General features: G+C 36.1%; 1 protein-coding gene across 4 annotated transcripts in view; it reads left to right on the top strand.

Moving 5' to 3' along the window:
* The window catches only part of LOC132543154 (H(+)/Cl(-) exchange transporter 4-like), a 66,418-nt gene that overhangs the window by 17,282 nt on the left and 26,399 nt on the right, over nucleotides 1-22,737 (top strand). For all 4 annotated transcript variants that reach the window (XM_060206626.1, XM_060206625.1, XM_060206623.1 and 1 more), the window contains exons 3-7: nucleotides 19,501-19,719; nucleotides 20,257-20,402; nucleotides 20,847-21,014; nucleotides 21,571-21,777; nucleotides 22,076-22,156. In XM_060206626.1, coding sequence (XP_060062609.1) covers nucleotides 19,501-19,719; nucleotides 20,257-20,402; nucleotides 20,847-21,014; nucleotides 21,571-21,777; nucleotides 22,076-22,156 — 821 coding nt within the window. The remainder of the gene's footprint in view (nucleotides 1-19,500; nucleotides 19,720-20,256; nucleotides 20,403-20,846; nucleotides 21,015-21,570; nucleotides 21,778-22,075; nucleotides 22,157-22,737) is intronic.

Genomic DNA, 22,737 nt, shown 5'->3' with positions numbered 1-22,737 from the left:
AGTCTGTTACAGAGTTTTTATGGTGTAATGGTATTCCCTGTATTTATCTGACCATATGCCTGATGCTTGTTAATAAGCCCATCCATGTCTACAAATGCTATTTTACTGTTCTCTAATAAGCCCACCCCTCTTTTCTGAGTCTGAAGGCTGTAATTCTCAGGCCTTACTGAAGGACAAACAGCTGTTGTAATAAGAGTCTTTGGTTTTATGTCATTGGCATGGTTGGTATGCGGTGTTCGCCAATGTTACATGAAGTGCTGTGCCAGTTAGTAATGTCCTTCTCCGTTGTCTGTAATGAGATCTTCTGGCCTTTGATGACTTGGCTAGTAAAGTTTCATTGTCACCACGATCGATTACAAATTATCACAAGGACATTTTAGAATCGCATGATTGGTTAATTTTTTCTGTTTTAATTATCATCATGCGCATTAGAAGCAGTGATGAAATGCTGCTTCTTCTAGGCCTGAGAAATACAACTGATATGATATTATGAAAATTGATTGAATCTCGGGGTATTTGTAACATCAATTCTTTCTATGTTTTCACATTGTTGTAGGTCATCGTCCTCTATCTTCCCGTCTTGATTTTGGCAGTTTTTACTCTGTCATCATTGAAGAGTGTCAGCTAGAATGAAAGAGCTGTATCACAGTTTCAATCATTATCTATTATCTGCTGTATATACAGCTGAACTGATATTAAAAGAAGCATGTGTATATTTTAACTGTCACACCTATATATAGTACATTTATACTTTAGTGTCACTCACAATTTCAAATCAGTTTCAATGTTTGAGTCAACATATCTTTAATTACACATGTAAATATAATAAAATGAAAATATTATTCTTTACTTAATTGCCTGAACTAGTTTTGTTCACGTTTATTGAAAATCTGAATAAATAATTTTTTGTCTGGTCCTAGGTCAGGACTGATAATACAAGTACTAGTTTACATTTACCTGTGATTACAAAAATATATTTTCTAGGGTCTTTAACTTGTTTATACATGACCTTAAAGACTTCGAAAGGAGGTTATTCTGATTTGAATAACATGTTGTGTTTAAAGCAGTCTTTTTTTGTTTAGGGTATATACCATACCGGAGGCTGTTAGATATACAACAGGTAGATATTGGAATTTCTTGCCTTAAAACTTGAAAAATTTGGAGATATTTTAGGATAAGTTTCTTGGGGACTGGAGAAATTTTTGTTATGGAGGAACTTCATATCCGTCATTTGAAATAATGTTTTTCAAAAAGTGTAAGTAGTAGACCATTGAAATTTAAGAATACCTAGGTGATAGGGTTTACAATTATACAACATAGATCAGACACAGGAAGAGTATTTGATAGGGGGAAACAATTTTTACGGCACTTTTGAAATTGTCATTTTTAAGATTGCACACTTTGAAAATTTAAACCTCATTTATTTTCACATAAGTTATTTTAATATAAATATATATATATATATATATATAACATTAATTGGCTATTCTTGTTTGTCAAATTGAATTTTTACATGAACAAATAAAAAATTTTGATAATAGATTGAAAATTGAGTCTTTACCTGTAGGATATAGGGAGTAGATAATAAATTGATGGCTAAAAGTGGGACTGAAAATTGAGTCTTTACCTGTAAGATATAGGAAGTGTTGGCATATTGTTACATCTTTGTGGGATTTGAAGGATTGAGTACACATTTAATGAATATCAAATGGACTTTGTATACACCTTCATTGAGCAGCCTGTATACACCTTCATTGAGCAGCCTGTATACACCTTCATTGAGCAGCCTGTATACACCTTCATTGAGCAGCCTGTATACACCTTCATTGAGCAGCCATACTAACTTTGATGCAAGAAGTAACATTTTCAACTTTTTTTTTAAATCTCCTGAACCAATTTCAATGAAATTTTGCAAAAACCTTTCATAGCTTAAGGCGCACCAAAATTGTAAATTATATGGTCCCCAACCCCAGGGGGCCTGAGGGGCAGGGTCAAAAAAACGTCAAATTGATTGAAATGTCAAAAATCTTCTTCTAAAATTCCGAGGTATGGTAGAATCAAGTATTCTTCATGGATGGAAAGGCCCGCAGATGCTTTACCAAAATTGTAAATTTCATGACCCCAGGGTCTCGCATTTCCCCATGGGGAGTGGATACAGTTTACGGTATTTTGTACAGGAAAATTCCATTTGTGAGCATAATTTGTTTATTTTCTATTAGAAATAGTTCAAACTTGGAAAAAATTTATTTTTATTAGTATAAGCTGACTGTTTTATGAGATGCACATATTGACCTTGACTGACCTACATGGACTGATGGGGATGGCAGGTAAAAGTGGGTCAATTTGACAGAACTCTCAAAATGTTCTACTTTTGCTGGACAAAGATTTTATATTTGAAAGTTCAAATCTGGAGTGAAATTTCTTTTAATTCAGACTTGGTTAAAAGCCTTAGAATAGGACAGCAGTTAATGTATACACAATTTACATTTATATTATGTGTACAATATATTAAAAGTTATATTACTCTTTTTAACAAAATGATTTCTATGACATGTTACAAGAAGCATTGTGATTCATGTGACCCTTAAGGCCCTTGGGCTTCTTGTCTTTCATTTTCATTCAGAAAACATTCTATTTCAGAGTGGAAAAGAGGATCAAATATCCTTAAAAGCAATTTTATTGAAATTTGGTTGATTTTTTACATTTCCTGAATAAATATGTAATTTATTTTCTAAAACTATTTTTGTGCTATGATATAACTAATACAGGGTAATAAATACATGAGGATTTGCTTTATAGAATTATCACCTAGTTTCCGTTAACATGTCTTCATTGTTACTGATGAATAATTACAAATTTACGGAACAGATAAAATAATATCCCATATACCTGTTTTAAGCTTCATAACTTAAAAGGAATTTTGATTTTGCTTGTGATATTGTGGGGAAAAAAATTGTCAGTTCACCTTACTTTTACCAGCTAAAGCATTAAAGGTTTGTTAATTTATGATAATATGACACCTGATACACTATGCCTAGTTTTTTCTCACTGTACTTTGATTGGAGTATGGTGTTAAGATATAGACGTTGGTGGTGTTTACGTGGAGTTGACAATCTAAGACCATCCTTTACGTTTCACCGACCATTAAGTGGTTCTTACAGTTCTATGTATAGCCATCAGCTGCCTCCTCTCACTGAGCCACGGTTTTCTCCTGCATTTAAAGCACCATAGAAACCCTAATGAAAACCAAATCACTATGAATGGCGAAAACATTTCATGCGGAAGTTTCATTGCATCATCAACATCTCAACTTCAGACAGTCTCTTTCAATACTTGATGAATGCCGTTCGCATTCTATTTATGGACTAAGAGCAGCTCTGCTGTTTAATGTTCAGGTCACAGCCATTTTCTTTTTATCATATAAATTTGTACAAATTGAATGTGTGTTCAAATTGTATTTACAAATATAAGAAATTTTATTTCGGCACTTCATCTGAATAAACTGCTAAGCATACTGTAGGTTTTGGAGAATAGAACATTATGATTTGGATGATGATAATTCAACTGTTTTATTCAGATAAACGTAGAAAGATAGAGAGAAGTAGCCATTTGTATGCTCTAGCTCTAGACCTCGTCAAGTCTATCGTCTAATGCTATCTTTGATTGGCTTTTCAACAAATTTTATCGCTTGTATTAAAGAGCCATTGAATATCAAAGTTCTCAGCATTTTCTGTAGATCAAACTTAAAATATATCATGTTTGTTGTGCAAGTACCAGAGTGTGGTGTAAAGTCAGATTCCAAGTTTTACATATAGATGGCATTTTTGCAAAAGGATCGGGCTGTGTGTCTGTGGGAGTTATCACAGTTAACCAGGAAATGATGACCACTTTCTATTGACCACACTCTTCCTGTCATATTAATAGCGGACATTTTGACGTGGCCAGCTCTCACTGGGGTTGCAACCATGTTGTTGATCATGAATGACTAAAAGCTTTGCTTGATCAATCTCATTATAGCTCTTGAATTTTCATTGCGAAAAGCTTACGAAAACCAGGAGGAAAAAGATGGCTTCTTGTGCCAGGGACGCTTTACTGATCAGCTGCGCACATTTACATACATATTGCTAACCACTCAGTAGCCATACGATCTCTTCTCTACGTCGCGCGTGATGCATCTCTATGGCTTTCTTCTTCAGAATAATTGTCCTTAGAACAACATAGGCAGTTTTTTTGCTGTTAAACAGAAGCACAACATGTATGAGTATTTCTAGTGTTTGAATAAACATCACATTTGTGGTGAATTGATTCTATTTCTAGGTTTTCTTATGAAATTATATTTGTCACATTATATTTATAGAACGCTAGAATTTATCCAGTTGATCATTAACTTAAAAAACATGCATATCACAGGACCTTAATTAGGTTATGGTAACACAGACTCAGAAGGTAGATTGTATAGGTACTAGTATAGGGAACATAGGATCACAAGCTGATAACAGAACTTTACTCGTATGTAATACTGATTTTATTGATTCTGACTGAATATACAATATGAAAATAAACCTACTGGTGTACTTTAATGGTTGCTGTGTGGGTAATATTCTGCAACAACAAACAATATACATAAAAAGTATGGGTTTTTTCCCTTATAAACTATTTAAGATGCTTATAACAAAATGGTTCTGTAGATAAGTGATTATTTGTCTTACGTTGCAGCAATAGATTAATCCTATATATTCATTAATATGTAAGTTGACAGTCCAAATTAATCACATCAGATTTGGCATCCAACTTATTTTTTGTTTGATAAAGAACAAAATAATTGCTGATTCGTAGTTTTATTATAGGTTATATAAAAAGTTATCAAAATTATCCCCACAGTAATCTGTACTTGTGTCCCCCACAGTAATCTGTACTTGTGTCCCCCACAGTAATCTGTACTTGTGTCCCCCACAGTAATCTGTACTTGTGTCCCCCACAGTGAACTATACTTTTGTCCCCCACAGTAATCTGTACTTGTGTCCCCCACAGTAATCTGTACTTGTGTCCCCCACAGTAATCTGTACTTGTGTCCCCCACAGTGAACTATACTTTTGTCCCCCACAGTAATCTGTACTTGTGTCCCCCACAGTGATCTGTACTTGTGTCCCCCACAGTAATCTGTACTTTTGTCCCCCACAGTGAACTATACTTTTGTCCCCCACAGTAATCTGTACTTGTGTCCCCCACAGTAATCTGTACTTGTGTCCCCCACAGTAATCTGTACTTGTGTCCCCCACAGTGAACTTTACTTTTGTCCCCCACAGTAATCTGTACTTGTGTCCCCCACAGTAATCTGTACTTGTGTCCCCCACAGTAATCTGTACTTGTGTCCCCCACAGTAATCTGTACTTGTGTCCCCCACAGTAATCTGTACTTGTGTCCCCCACAGTGAACTATACTTTTGTCCCCCACAGTAATCTGTACTTGTGTCCCCCACAGTGAACTATACTTTTGTCCCCCACAGTAATCTGTACTTGTGTCCCCCACAGTAATCTGTACTTGTGTCCCCCACAGTGAACTATACTTTTGTCCCCCACAGTAATCTGTACTTGTGTCCCCCACAGTAATCTGTACTTGTGTCCCCCACAGTGATCTGTACTTGTGTCCCCCACAGTGATCTGTACTTGTGTCCCCCACAGTGATCTGTACTTGTGTCCCCCACAGTGATCTGTACTTGTGTCCCCCACAGTGATCTGTACTTGTGTCCCCCACAGTGATCTGTACTTGTGTCCCCCACAGTGATCTGTACTTGTGTCCCCCACAGTGATCTGTACTTGTGTCCCCCACAGTGATCTGTACTTGTGTCCCCCACAGTGAACTATACTTTTGTCCCCCACAGTGAACTATACTTTTGTCCCCCTATTAAACTAAACATATGCCACCCCTCCTCCCCCCTTCAGTAACTACATTTATACCACCAATAGTGACTGTTCTTGTGGCCCAAAATAAAAAAGTTACTGTATTTTTTATGTCCTCGAATAATAGTGAATGTTCATGTGTCCCTGAATTATAGTGAATGTACATGTGTCCCTGAATAATAGAGAATGTACATGTGTCCCTGAATAATAGTGAATGTACATGTGTCCCTGAATAATAGTGAATGTTCATGTGTCCCTGAATAATAGAGAATGTACATGTGTCCCTGAATAATAGTGAATGTACATGTGTCCCTGAATGATAGTGAATGTACATGTGTCCCTGAATGATAGTGAATGTACATGTGTCCCTGAATAATAGTGAATGTACATGTGTCCCTGAATAATAGAGAATGTTCATGTGTCCCTGAATAATAGTGAATGTACATGTGTCCCTGAATAATAGTGAATGTTCATGTGTCCCTGAATAATAGTGAATGTACATGTGTCCCTGAATAATAGTGAATGTACATGTGTCCCTGAATAATAGTGAATGTACATGTGTCCCTGAATAATAGTGAATGTTCATGTGTCCCTGAATAATAGTGAATGTTCATGTGTCCCTGAATAATAGTGAATGTACATGTGTCCCTGAATAATAGTGAATGTACATGTGTCCCTGAATAATAGTGAATGAACATCAGTTCTGATACTTGGGGGTAGCACATGGACATACAATATACCCAGGGACTACAATTTCAATCTCCTTTATTTTTCCCTATGAATTGTCAACACAAGGAGTTTTAGGTCGTGTCCTTCCTTCTGTTGACCCAGCACTGTGATGTCCAGGGTTTATATAATGTGTGACAACCCAGTATGTCAGACTGTTGACAGAACTCATAGATCTATTGATTGACCATAGATTGCTGTGATCTGTCTGCTGATGATGAGTGGCCGTACGGCAGCACTTCCCTGTGAAACGGAACAGAGGCTGTCGAAGGCTGGTACACTATGTTCAACAACTAGTGAATTACAGTTATACGAGGATGGAGACTTTACAGATTTCTTCCATGTAGGCTACAGATTTTGTTTTTAAGTGTTTTTTCCCCCAGTTATTACATATTAACAATTTATAATATCACAGCAGTTCATTTTCACTTTGTTTCTGACCGTCAGTTTAGAATAAATAATGAAGAAGTATGGTTTATCCCAGTTGAACCAGATTGTGTTCAGAATGACGTGTTAAAGAGTCTTTTGTCAAAACCTAGACATGATTCAAGCTTCAAAGTGATTAAGATCAAGGAATCTTCAACAATTATGCCTGGATTACAAACATCGCCATTTGGTAGAATCAAATCAGAACAGGAATTGTCGTCTTGATTTTTACAGAAGTTAATAAAAAGTCTGCAAAGGAAAACAGTTGTGAAACTTAATCTTCTTGGTATTTTAAGAAGGCAACATTTTAATGTGGTGTTTTTATTCAGTGGACAGAATTGTTTTCAAAAAGGATTCACCATACAGAGAAGTTGATATATATTGATTTAGATTTATCACAATAATCATGGAGTCTTTCTGTGATAAGTGTTTGTCAAACATTGGATAATTTACGTACAGGAAATTTGATGTGATTTGAATTTGATTAGAACCAGCTAAATAGATGTTCTCACAGAAAGATTCTGAAATGGAAAAGGCACATGGACCAATGTTTGCTCTCCAGGAAATGTACCACAAATGTGTGGATAATTATGAGGATTTAAATGGACCTAAGTCACCTGGGGAAGGTACAGTACAGTGTCACAACATCTCCCAGAAAAACTAATTATAAGTTCCATGATCTTTAGTGACTGTTAAGTGAAGAAATTTGTTGTTCTCTACTAGTTCTCATTAAACCTTTAATTGCATTTCAAAATACCATAATTTCCAACATGATAAAGAAAATCAGCAAAATTCAATCAGTATTGCTTTTCTGCTGAAATTTATTTCAATCCATTGTATTATGAAAGAAACTGATTGTTGAATTTCTGTCAAATTAAAAATGAAAAAAATTGAATTCTTGTTTAAATTCTATACTAAATTTTGGAATAATTCTCGGGGGAAAAGACCAAGTTCTGTGTTATATGAAATGTTGTTTTATCGTTTACACATATAGTCACTTATTCCTCAAGTCATCAACTGCTCAACCAGGCTGATCATTATATAGCTGCATTTACAACACTCCCCTTATTATACATAATTACAGGAATCAGTTATTGATTTATTACAAGATTACAGGGTTGGTGATCCTTTGTAAGAACACTTCAGATCAACTGCTCTAGTTATAGGCTGGTACAGCACTAATTTGTGTTAAAGTAATGATATCTAAATCTGCCATTATTGTGAAGTAATGTTTATTGAGTGTAGATTGTATGTCAGTTAGGCATATATGTAACTGCCATTTGTATACATATTCGAGTATGGAACTCTCTCAAAGTTATGGCATTTATAGATATTAGAAATAGCACTTAGTTTTACAGGCAAAACATCATATAATGCTAGTTTTGATATTCCCTATAACATATTTTTCGTTAAAATAAATGTTAGCTCACTACCAACTTGTAATTCGTTAAGTGGGACAGTCAGTTTCACAGACTACCTTTGTTAATTTGATGCCAGTGTCAAAGCCCCCGCAATGGTCATTGAGCATTCAGTGTCTTCTGTGATACTCCAAAATTACACTTATTTCATGTTAGTTTATATAATTGCAGTGCTGCTGTGCGGGTGAACTTCATTGTCCCCACAATATCAGTCATTCTTCAATGAATAGAACATCTTCCTTCCTTCCTTCCTTCTTTCTTTCTTTCTTTCTTTCTTTCTTTCTTTCTTTCTTTCTTTCTTTCTTTGTCTATCTGGCTTATTGCTGTTAATTCCATTTGCCTGATACATTAAAGTCCCACTGTCATTAATTGTGTAATTTCATTAATTCTAGACCATTCTGAATATATGCAGGTCACACATATGACCTTTGATTATCTGCATCATTGATCAGACTACAAATTCTCGTCATCATTTCTATCAAAATGGAAATCTGGCATATATATGATTTACAACTTTTGATATTTTATTCAGCAATTATATTAATTAACCAACGAGCTGAGTGATAATTCAACTTATATTGAACCTTTGATGTCCATGTTAGACCAAGTGGAGTAACATATCACCACTAACATCAAACAATAGTGACATTATCACCTATATATCTTTGATAACCACTTAAAAAGTTATTCAGCTCTGTTACTATAACTGTGTTCCATATGCCTACATTCATAATATGTAGCTTGATTTTAATTAGACCAGTGCAGTTGAATATCAATTTTACAAATTATTTTTGTCTTAAACATTAAACAAAGGAAGCAGACTGTAATCTTTTATGTATATATTTGACATAATTTAGCAATAGTTGAGAAACAGGTTATATCATTTTTAGATGGTTTTTTTCGTTTTGTTTGATTTGGAGTACATAATAAATGTTACTGTGTACTGTCATTACCAGAGATATCAACATCTAGATGAGAAGCAAAAGTGTGACGATTTATTAATCTATTGTTCTGGTGAGATATGTTGTTGTCAAAACCATTAATAATTGGTTTAAAAGAAAACAAATCCTACGTACTCAGGTTTATACAAGGTGATCAGTGTTATATCCCATGGTGTGATCCTGTACAGTTATACATGGTGATCAGTGTTACATCCCATGGTGTGATCCTGTACAGTTATACATGGTGATCAGTGTTACATCCCATGGTGTGATCCTGTACAGTTATACATGGTGATCAGTGTTACATCCCATGGTGTGATCCTGTACAGTTATACATGGTGATCAGTGTTACATCCCATGGTGTGATCCTGTACAGTTATACAGTGATCAGTGTTACATCCCATGGTGTGATCCTGTACAGTTATACATGGTGATCAGTGTTACATCCCATGGTGTGATCCTGTACAGTTATACATGGTGATCAGTGTTACATCCCATGGTGTGATCCTGGTGTGATCCTGTACAGTTATACATGGTGATCAGTGTTACATCCCATGGTGTGATCCTGTACAGTTATACATGGTGATCAGTGTTACATCCCATGGTGTGATCCTGTACAGTTATACAGTGATCAGTGTTACATCCCATGGTGTGATCCTGTACAGTTATACATGGTTATCAGTGTTACATCCCATGGTGTGATCCTGTACAGTTATACAAGGTGATCAGTGTTACATCCCATGGTGTGATCCTGTACAGTTATACATGGTGATCAGTGTTACATCCCATGGTGTGATCCTGTACAGTTATACATGGTGATCAGTGTTACATCCCATGGTGTGATCCTGTACAGTTATACATGGTGATCAGTGTTACATCCCATGGTGTGATCCTGTACAGTTATACATGGTGATCAGTGTTACATCCCATGGTGTGATCCTGTACAGTTATACATGGTGATCAGTGTTACATCCCATGGTGTGATCCTGTACAGTTATACAAGGTGATCAGTGTTACATCCCATGGTGTGATCCTGTACAGTTATACATGGTGATCAGTGTTACATCCCATGGTGTGATCCTGTACAGTTATACATGGTGATCAGTGTTACATCCCATGGTGTGATCCTGTACAGTTATACATGGTGATCAGTGTTACATCCCATGGTGTGATCCTGTACAGTCATACATGGTGATCAGTGTTACATCCCATGGTGTGATCCTGTACAGTTATACATGGTGATCAGTGTTACATCCCATGGTGTGATCCTGTACAGTTATACATGGTGATCAGTGTTACATCCCATGGTGTGATCCTGTACAGTTATACATGGTGATCAGTGTTACATCCCATGGTGTGATCCTGTACAGTTATACATGGTGATCAGTGTTACATCCCATGGTGTGATCCTGTACAGTTATACATGGTGATCAGTGTTACATCCCATGGTGTGATCCTGTACAGTTATACAGTGATCAGTGTTACATCCCATGGTGTGATCCTGTACAGTTATACATGGTGATCAGTGTTACATCCCATGGTGTGATCCTGTACAGTTATACATGGTGATCAGTGTTACATCCCATGGTGTGATCCTGTACAGTTATACATGGTGATCAGTGTTACATCCCATGGTGTGATCCTGTACAGTTATACATGGTGATCAGTGTTATATCCCATGGTGTGATCCTGTACAGTTATACATGGTGATCAGTGTTACATCCCATGGTGTGATCCTGTACAGTTATACATGGTGATCAGTGTTACATCCCATGGTGTGATCCTGTACAGTTATACATGGTGATCAGTGTTACATCCCATGGTGTGATCCTGTACAGTTATACATGGTGATCAGTGTTACATCCCATGGTGTGATCCTGTACAGTTATACATGGTGATCAGTGTTACATCCCATGGTGTGATCCTGTACAGTTATACATGGTGATCAGTGTTACATCCCATGGTGTGATCCTGTACAGTTATACATGGTGATCAGTGTTACATCCCATGGTGTGATCCTGTACAGTTATACATGGTGTGATCCTGTACAGTTATACAGTGATCAGTGTTACATCCCATGGTGTGATCCTGTACAGTTATACATGGTGATCAGTGTTACATCCCATGGTGTGATCCTGTACAGTTATACATGGTGATCAGTGTTACATCCCATGGTGTGATCCTGTACAGTTATACATGGTGATCAGTGTTACATCCCATGGTGTGATCCTGTACAGTTATACATGGTGATCAGTGTTACATCCCATGGTGTGATCCTGTACAGTTATACATGGTGATCAGTGTTACATCCCATGGTGTGATCCTGTACAGTTATACATGGTGATCAGTGTTACATCCCATGGTGTGATCCTGTACAGTTATACATGGTGATCAGTGTTTTATCCCATGGTGTGATCCTGTACAGTTATACATGGTGATCAGTGTTACATCCCATGGTGTGATCCTGTACAGTTATACATGGTGATCAGTGTTACATCCCATGGTGTGATCCTGTACAGTTATACATGGTGATCAGTGTTACATCCCATGGTGTGATCCTGTACAGTTATACATGGTGATCAGTGTTACATCCCATGGTGTGATCCTGTACAGTTATACATGGTGATCAGTGTTACATCCCATGGTGTGATCCTGTACAGTTATACATGATGATCAGTGTTACATCCCATGGTGTGATCCTGTACAGTTATACATGTGATCAGTGTTACATCCCATGGTGTGATCCTGTACAGTTATACATGGTGATCAGTGTTACATCCCATGGTGTGATCCTGTACAGTTATACATGGTGATCAGTGTTACATCCCATGGTGTGATCCTGTACAGTTATACATGGTGATCAGTGTTACATCCCATGGTGTGATCCTGTACAGTTATACATGGTGATCAGTGTTACATCCCATGGTGTGATCCTGTACAGTTATACATGGTGATCAGTGTTACATCCCATGGTGTGATCCTGTACAGTTATACATGGTGATCAGTGTTACATCCCATGGTGTGATCCTGTACAGTTATACAGTGATCAGTGTTACATCCCATGGTGTGATCCTGTACAGTTATACAGTGATCAGTGTTACATCCCATGGTGTGATCCTGTACAGTTATACAGTGATCAGTGTTACATCCCATGGTGTGATCCTGTACAGTTATACATGGTGATCAGTGTTACATCCCATGGTGTGATCCTGTACAGTTATACATGGTGTGATCCTGTACAGTTATACAAGGTGATCAGTGTTACATCCCATGATGTGATACTGTACAGTTATACATGGTGATCAGTGTTACATCCCATGGTGTGATCCTGTACACATTTATAGGTTTGTGCATTAATTCTAATCTGATTGATCAGTTAAATAGTTAAGGGAATTTCAACATTACTGGTTGCTTGAATGAATCACATTCAACACAAGGAATTATAGTTCAGTCTCTTCCGCCTCAAACAGGTCTTAATTTTATAGCTTGTTTTCTTCAGGTCTGGTACTCCATGTCTTTATTCAGAAGAAATTTTCACATGTCGTTGAACAGTTCTTGGTACTGTTGTTTGAAAATAAAATGTCAGTTGACAAAAATTTTATTCAAATCAGTTATAAATTGTATGTGTGATTATCCAGTAATCAGAAATTTTTATTCTAAACTTGTTGATCATGATTCCAATGTGTTATTATACTTACTATGTTGTGATGGTTGACGTAACGGGACAGGAATGGTGTAGGTTAGAATTAAACGGAAGAAATGTGATAGATATATCATGTTCACTTTATAGAGGAAAATTAGTTCTTGGTTTTACCTAAAACACCCAGGAATCATTTGCTGGAATAATTACTCAGTGTAGATTCCTAATATAGAAAACTAAAAAAAAAACAGATAGAAGGACCTATGAATTATAATTTTTGAAATACGTTCAAATATATTGACTTATGAATTTCAAGCTTACAATATATACCCCTAAATTTTTTCTAATTCAATCCAGCTTTGAACAGATTTATCAGAGCTTTTAAATATCTAATATTCTATTCATCATCAGTAATCATTCGTAGAATCTACCATTAAAGTTAAGATTGCTCTTTGAATCTCCAGCTCTGTTTTTCTGTCCTGAGATTTCAATAGATGTAAGAATCCCGAGAATTTTTATTTTTTTATTTTTTTTTTGTAAATGGTGGATGTAGCATGCTTCTAATTCCAATCAATGACCTTGAAATTACCTTTGCTTTCCTGGGGACTCCTTGCTCTAAGTACATGGTAAGCAGTAAGAGATCTTATTCAACTTGACATTCCCATCTACATATGTATACTTAATGGTCTTTATAGATTAAAAGTGCACCAAATTCTGTAGGTCTTGTTTGCTTCAGATGTTATAAACATTTCATTGAGAGAAAAAAGAATGAAGGATGTGTAAATTCTTTCAGATTTAAGGCGACAATGCATACAGTATTGATTTGCGGTATTTATAACCAAATAATCAATGTAAGAATCCGTATTGGTAAGTGGAGTTTGTGCTGTTGGAGGAAATGAACACACAGCAATTCAGGAACGTGTAGCTCGCTAAAGTCCACCAAACTATAGCTATGTACATTATGATGAACACATGGGTGACTGTCGTGTATAATGACACATTATCCCTGGTATAGGGTTGTAAAGTTGACACGTCATGATGACAACCAATTTTATCAAATAAAGCAATCAAGTACTAGATAATCTACATTAGAAGTTTTATTGATTTTGTTTGTAGTTTTCGGCCTTTATTACATTCCTTTGATGTTGTCACCAGAGTCATATTTTGACAATTTCGAGCCACAAAATCTGACACCTTTTTCAAGCATATGGCATAAAGTCCATATGTTTTTATACCGTGTTTGGATATTCTTATTGAAATCTCTTAGGAATTTTGTTTTCTCCAGTTGAATTTTTCATACAAATATCATTTGATTATACCCCAGTAACTTCCATTATTTTACTGAGGCACGGTAAAGAATTCTGTTAACACTAACTAGGATTATTGGAGAAAAAATTATTTGATTTTAAAAGTTTTTTATATAAGTTATATATAAACTTTTGTTATAAATTAAATGATGTGTGAATTTATTGGAGGTATTTGAGTCCTTCTGTTGAGTACAAGAAGGATGGGGGTACTAATATTGCATTGTGTCCATTCGTCCTTCCTTTCTTCTGCCATCCATCTGTGCTTCTGCTATTATGATAGGGTTCTATCTCCTACACTAGCTTGTCACTGGAACTTCATACTTATGGGTTGACTTTGGTGAGGTGGTATGTCATCTCCAAAGAAGGTCAGTCTTACCTAAAATTTGACCTTTGACCTACATTAAAGAAAAAGTTTGTCAAGGCTTTATTTCCTGCACTACTTTTCACTGGAATTTCATACTTTGAGTATGGATTCACCTTGGCGAGATGTGTGTTGTGTATATACAATAGATCACTTTGACTTCTATTTTGACCTTTGCCCTACATCAAAGAAAAAAATTGTTCATATATTTTCACATTTGATGTTGGACTGTAATCACTGAATGGTGTTGTTTCATAAGAAGAAGACTAAAATATTTACAGAAGCAGTATACAATGTTATGTATTATCTCTGTGATCTGCTGTGATCCTGTGTTATAGATGCTGTTATGTATTATCTCTGTGATCTGCTGTGATCCTGTGTTATAGATGCTGTTATGTATTATATCTGTGATCTGCTGTGATCCTGTGTTATAGATGCTGTTATGTATTATATCTGTGATCTGCTGTGATCCTGTGTTATAGATGCTGTTATGTATTATCTCTGTGATCTGCTGTGATCCTGTGTTATAGATGCTGTTATGTATTATCTCTGTGATCTGCTGTGATCCTGTGTTATAGATGCTGTTATGTATTATCTCTGTGATCTGCTGTGATCCTGTGTTATAGATGCTGTTATGTATTATATCTGTGATCTGCTGTGATCCTGTGTTATAGATGCTGTTATGTATTATCTCTGTGATCTGCTGTGATCCTGTGTTATAGATGCTGTTATGTATTATATCTGTGATCTGCTGTGATCCTGTGTTATAGATGCTGTTATGTATTATATCTGTGATCTGCTGTGATCCTGTGTTATAGATGCTGTTATGTATTATCTCTGTGATCTGCTGTGATCCTGTGTTATAGATGCTGTTATGTATTATCTCTGTGATCTGCTGTGATCCTGTGTTATAGATGCTGTTATGTATTATCTCTGTGATCTGCTGTGATCTGTGTTATAGATGCTGTTATGTATTATATCTGTGATCTGCTGTGATCCTGTGTTATAGATGCTGTTATGTATTATCTCTGTGATCTGCTGTGATCCTGTGTTATAGATGCTGTTATGTATTATATCTGTGATCTGCTGTGATCCTATGTTATAGATGCTGTTATGTATTATCTCTGTGATCTGCTGTGATCCTGTGTTATAGATGCTGTTATGTATTATCTCTGTGATCTGTGTTATAGATGCTGTTATGTATTATCTCTGTGATCTGCTGTGATCCTGTGTTATAGATGCTGTTATGTATTATCTCTGTGATCTGTGTTATAGATGCTGTTATGTATTATCTCTGTGATCTGCTGTGATCCTGTGTTATAGATGCTGTTATGTTACTGTGTCTTGTTGATTTTAATGGTTGTGTCTCTCTTTATTAATCCTCTTCAAGTGAAGCCACAGACATGTAAGTTTACATCATATCTACCCATTTTCCACTCTGTCTGTATATCTATTTATCTCCTTCATATCAACATACCTTTCCATGCTGTCTGTCCATCCATCTACACCATATCTACCTATCTTTCCTTGTTGTCTGTCCTGTCCATCCATTTACACCATATTTACCCATATTTTACTTGTTGTCTGTTCATCCATCTACACCATATCTACCTATCTTTCCATTGTCTGTCCATCCATCTACACCATATCTACCCATATTTCCATGTTGTCTGCCCATCCATCTTCACCATATTTACCTAGCTTTCCTTGTTGTCTGTCCTGTCCATCCATTTACACCATATTTACCCATGTTTTACTTGTTGTCTGTTCATCCATCTACACCATATCTACTCACCTTTCCATTGTCTTTCCATCCATCTACACCATATCTACCCATCTTTCCATTGTCTGTCCATCCATCTACATCATATCTACCCATCTTTCCATTGTCTGTTAATCCATCTACACCATATCTACCCATCTTTCCATTGTCTTTCCATCCATCTACACCATATCTACCTATCTTTCCATTGTCTGTCCACCCATCTACACCATATCTACCTATCTTTCCATTGTCTGTCCATCCATCTACACCATATCTACCTATCTTTCCATTGTCTGTCAATCCATCTACACCATATCTACCCATCTTTCCATTGTCTGTCCATCCATCTACATCATATCTACCCATCTTTCCATTGTCTGTCCATCCATCTACACCATATCTACCTATCTTTCCTTGTTGTCTGTTCTGTCCATCCATTTACACCATATTTACCCATATTTTACTTGTTGTCTGTTCATCCATCTACACCATATCTACCCACCTTTCCATTGTCTTTCCATCCATCTACACCATATCTACCCATCTTTCCATTGTCTGTCCATCCATCTACACCATATCTACCCATCTTTCCATTGTCTGTCCATCCATCTACACCATATCTACCCATCTTTCCATTGTCTGTCCATCCATCTGCACCATATTTACACATCTTTCCATTGTCTGTCCATCCATCTACACCATATCTACCTATCTTTCCATTGTCTGTCCATCCATCTGCACCATATCTACACATCTTTCCATTCTGTCCATCTCATATTCTACACAATATTCTTATTTCTATAACAGCATTATGTCTGTCAATAGGAAATTATCCCACCATATTCTCAATATCTTCAGATCATCATGTGATCACTACCTCAAAATACTTACGCGCTAATTGCTGTTAGACAACCTGTCATGTTGAATGTTCAGCTGGCTGGTGTCCTCCCGTTGGTCATTATCAATATAATTGAACAAACAGCAAGGATGTCAGGTTTTGATGACTTAGGACATCAGAATAAAACTTCTCCCTGAAATTGCCTCAAAACTGGACCACTCAATATGTACAGAGCTCTAGTCAATACTTTATCAAAGCTAATGATCATCAGATGGTGGGCTTTTAAATTGCCATTCCTCTGTGGTCTGTTGTCTGGCTTTTGTCAGTCAGTTTTTCATCTGTATTTCAAAAATTCTTGTTATCGCTATTTCTTGAGAAGTTATAGAGGAAAATTTCTCAAACTTGCTGCGTGTGTTTCCCAGTGTCCCTAGTCCTGTACATTTAGTTTTAAAACTGTTTAGTGAAGCAAAATGGCTGACAGGTGGCCATCTTGGATTTTGAATGTTGATTTTTATTACTACTATCTCTTGAGAAGTATTGGAAGAATTTTTCTTTAACTTGATGTGTAGCTTCCCAGAGGTACATCCCAAGTTGTGCCCATTACACTTAGAGAGTTGAAGTGTGTTATCACTGTTTCTAGAGAAACACTGGAAAAGATATTTCTGAAACTTGATGTGTAGCTTCCCTTTGGTATGTCCCAAGTTGTGCCCAATGGATTTGTTAAGTTTGTCATTGGGATTGCTTAGAAAGCTCTCGTTTTAACTTGTGATATCATTTTTATATCTCCTCCACTCTTAAGATTCCTTGCATGCTTATATCCAGGAACATGATGGTCCAATCATGGTTTCCCGGAACAATAGCTATTTTTAAACTTCTCAAGTTCCAGAACTGGGTTCGAGCTTAAACATACCTGAAATGATCCTGAAATGGTCCTGACCAAGTGTTGTTATGTTTCCAGTCCGTCTGAAATCCAATATTGTCCCCATTTGACCAGAGGCAATGTTGTAATGAAGGATTATCATGTTTGCTCAGATGAATGTCTTTGACCCTCTATTAAGGTTACAGATCATAGATTTTTTTCTAACTTGTAAATATATTGCACTAGGATATGGTATGTGGAATACTTTTGAAATATTCAGTAGATGTTGTTTAAACTACAAATTAATATATCAATATCATCTATTTCCTTCTTGTTAAGAGTTCATATTTAATATTCCTTTGTTACAAAATGATTGAGATCATTTCGTGGTGGGCACCAGGAACAATCTGGCCTGTCTTGTTGCCTATAGATATGTCTGATTTGTTTTTGTAGTTATATGTATAAAGTAGATATTCTAACTGAAGGTAAAATTGTACACTAGAAAGGACAAGAACCTTAGAATGCCTGTTCTTGTCAGTGATTCTTGTGGATGGGTTGTCAGCTCTGCTACATAAAAGTCAAAATGATATGGACGAAGTGGTTGATGAGAGACAGCACTCCCATTGTTACTGATGGCATGCATTGGAAATAAAATGCAGAAGAACAGAAATAATTGCTTTGCAAATTTTTAGCAAAAAAAAACCAAAACAAATCATGGCGTGGCTGTTTTGTACTGTCATAATAGAAGGTTGTATAAATCAACAGCTGCTGCAGGGGATGGTAGGCAACAAAACTAGTATAAGGTGAGATAGATTGGATTGAAAATAGAGATAATCAGGCAGGCTGCAAGACAGTACAGTTTCAGGCATCATTTGTGTCACATAAAAAAGCTCACTGTTAGCTGTGTGCTTTGATACTTTGCTCAGAAACCATATCCCTAATATATTGTTTTATGTAGTGTTACCAAAAAAAAACACTTTTTCAAGGAAAAAACGAGACAATTAATAAAATTTACAATCTCAGTTTGAGCATTTTGATCATAATTTTACATTAATCTTCGGATTAGAAGACCTACTGCACTAACACCATACAAAGTACAGGTAATATAGTTGTTTAAACAATTAACATGCTATACAAATGTTTAATTCATCATTTTCTATACAGCTTTTAAAATCATGAGATGTAAGACTTGGGGAAAGTGTTCTCACTGCATTAGATATTATTGTACAGAGATGTAGGGGTGTGATTTTTCTTAGTTAATAAATACCAAAGTTGATACTATGTACATTTAGGTATGATCTCTTATATGTCTGTTTCAGGTTCCTCCAACCTCATGGATACCTTGGAAGATCTGCCCCCAGGTATCGGCCAGTATGATGACTTCCACACGATCGACTGGTTGCGAGACATCGCCAGGGACCGCATGCGACACCGCCATATCATGAAAAAGAAGCAGGAGGGATTCCTGGAAAAGCTTAAGAGTGCCCATGATGCCTGGTCTGGCTGGGTGTGTGTGTTATTAGTGGGAGTGGCTGCAGGTGCGTTTGACATCAGAACTACATAATTATTTACCTATATCTACTTCCTGTCCAGTAGTAAGCCCAGGAGACAACACAAAAACTGGGAGTCAGAATAGGGGTGGGCTAATTACAGGATGTTATAGAGATGTCATAGGTAACATTTTTACTAAATTGCAGTAGACATGGGTGGGATTTTTACCAGGTATAGGAATTTTTGCCAGAAAAAAAATTGTGTGTCTCTTCATATTTTCTTTCATTGTAATTGAAGAATTGAATTGCTATATAATATTTTTTCTCTGTATTGTTAATGAATTTAACCTCTATATTTTTTCTAATTATCATTTATGAATTGAATATCTATATTTTCCTTTAATTTTGTAAATGAATTTAATCTCTATAATTTCTCTTATTGCAAGGAATGAATTGAATCTATATTTTTCCTCATTATTGTTAATGAATTTAAGTCCATCAAGGTCATGATTCCTTGTTCTGTGGTTTACTAATCTAGGAACAATTTGCAGTAATGTCAAACAATATAACGTTTCTGTCTGGCAGGTGCTTGTGCTGGCGTGATCGATATTGGAGCAACATGGATGTCTGACCTAAAGGAGGGTGTATGTAGGGATGCCTTCTGGCTCCCTAAGGAACAATGCTGCTGGTCAGCAAACAACTCCTTCTTCAATAATAGTGGCTGTTCTCAGGTAGGCAATGTCGCTGTGTGTGATATAGAGACAGCTAGCTACCTTAGGACCCAAACATCTTTTTCCAGTAGATGTTATACTGGTCACATATATGTATAAATTAAGAACAGCGACCTTGAAAATAAAGTCTGGCAAAAGTCAGTTTTATGAGGACGATAGAGGCCATATAAAGTGATTAAAGTGATTGAAGAGGTGTGTAATTATCTGTTTCTCAATCACCAGAGATACAAAGCCATATGGAGTATTAAGATTTCTCGCCACTGGTTTGATATTCTGTTTCTCTCAACCCATGTGTTATCATCTCAGTTTATTTCTCTTTTTCTCAGTTTAAGTAGTATGATATCATTTCAATGAGCATTTTATTTCCCATCACTAGTTTAATGTTCTGTTTCTCTTTACCTTCGTTTTAAGCAGAGTTTATAATGGTCTGTTTCTCTGCTGCAGTGGTATTCCTGGTCACAATTATTAGGAGCGGGTAAGGATGTTAACAGTGGAGGCTACTACATTGTTGCGTACTTCGTATACATTTTGTGGGCTCTTCTTTTTGCCTTTCTTGCTGCAATGTTTGTACGCATGTTTGCCCCCTACGCATGTGGATCTGGTATCCCTGAGGTAAGTTATCTTGACCAGTCATCATTGTGTCATTGTGTAATCATTATTTTCAGTTGTTATTATAAACATTTGTAAATATGACTTTGTAAAACAAATTGTTCCTAATGTCTGGTCATTTCATTTTAAATTCAGTCAGTCAGGTCTGTTATCCATATTTTCACTTTTTCCAGGAAATTTCTTCATTGTTGTAAATAAACTCAATTTATCTGATTTATACATGAAAAAAATAGAGACTTTAGGAAAAATGAAAAATAGCAGAGAAGTCTATCCATTACCCCAATTCAGTATGAACATCAACAATTTTCTCTTACATTTGATTCCAGGTAATCAAATGTGAAAATACCAACATGCTTTTAGGGATATCAATTTAGCCTTTCAGTTGATGGTTGAAAAATAGCTGTAAGAAATGCCAGGGATTCTGATCAATTCCTCCTGTGTAGAGGGGAAAAATTCTTTCTGCAATAACTTAAAACAGGAATTCCATGGCACAGGTTGTTGTACGTAGTATAATTTCATATTTGCGATGCTATAACTTTACCCATAATTCTGTGTTTAGATTAAAACCATTCTGAGTGGATTTATCATCCGTGGATATCTGGGTAAGTGGACACTACTCACCAAGTCTATTGGGATGATGTTAGGTGTGTCTGCAGGGCTGAGTCTCGGCAAGGAGGGACCTTTTGTCCACGTGGCTTGTTGCTGTGGCAACATCTTCTCTTATCTGTTCCCCAAGTATGGTAGCAACGAGGCAAAAAAGAGAGAGGTAAGAAAATTGATCTTAAACCTTCCTAAAGGTGAAAGGTCATTCATGACCAGTTCAAGTTTGACTCATTGATACCAAACAGGTTATAGATAGCCAATAAATAATTTTTAAAAAAATATTGCTCGGAATTATTTTGTTATTTCAAACTAGAAGAACTAAACATATTTAGAAAATTATGTATTGTAGACATAATTTCTAATTCATTATGGTTTCATGTAGCTCAGAGCGGTCAACATGTGTTTGCTTGAAATATATGAAGTTATGACAGCTAACAAACTATGTTACTGTATGACTTTAGATTCTGTCTGCTGCATCAGCCGCAGGTGTGAGTGTGGCGTTCGGTGCTCCAATTGGAGGGGTGCTTTTCAGTCTAGAAGAGGTAAGGTGTTGCTAATTCTGTATATTACAGGTACTTGTTTTTATAAGATATGCATTAACATTTCTCTTAACTCTCAAACAGACACATCATAAATTCAAAGTTTTGCCAATATTTTTGAAAAACTTTCCTTTCCTTTCATTAAATTTGTGAAATAAATAATACATTACATTATATTATAGAGATCTATTTTTTCTGTAAATTTCCCCACAATTATGGATGGAATGTCTCATATGTTACATTAAATAAACGGCTATAATGAAATCTCTTATTTCTGATACATTTTTATTAGGAAAATCAAGCTATCTTAGTTTTCTTTCAATTTGTCACTCCATTCTACTTGTAAGCTATCTGTTGATGTCAGAATTCTCTCCATTCTACTTGTAAGCTATCTGTTGATGTCAGAATTCTCTCCATTTTACATGTAACCTATCTGTTGATGTCAGAATTCTCTCCATTTTACATGTAACCGATCTGTTGATGTCAGAATTCTCTCCATTTTACTTGTAACCTCTCTGTTGATGTCAGAATTCTCTCCATTTTACTTGTAACCTATCTGTTGATGTCATGTCACAATTCTCTCC

Source organism: Ylistrum balloti, unplaced genomic scaffold (assembly GCF_031769215.1).
Source record: "Ylistrum balloti isolate Yb309-2 unplaced genomic scaffold, AGI_CSIRO_Ybal_v1 Utg369742, whole genome shotgun sequence".
In the NCBI taxonomy this organism is placed as follows: domain Eukaryota; kingdom Metazoa; phylum Mollusca; class Bivalvia; order Pectinida; family Pectinidae; genus Ylistrum; species Ylistrum balloti.
This window is presented reverse-complemented; position numbering and strand designations above follow the sequence as displayed.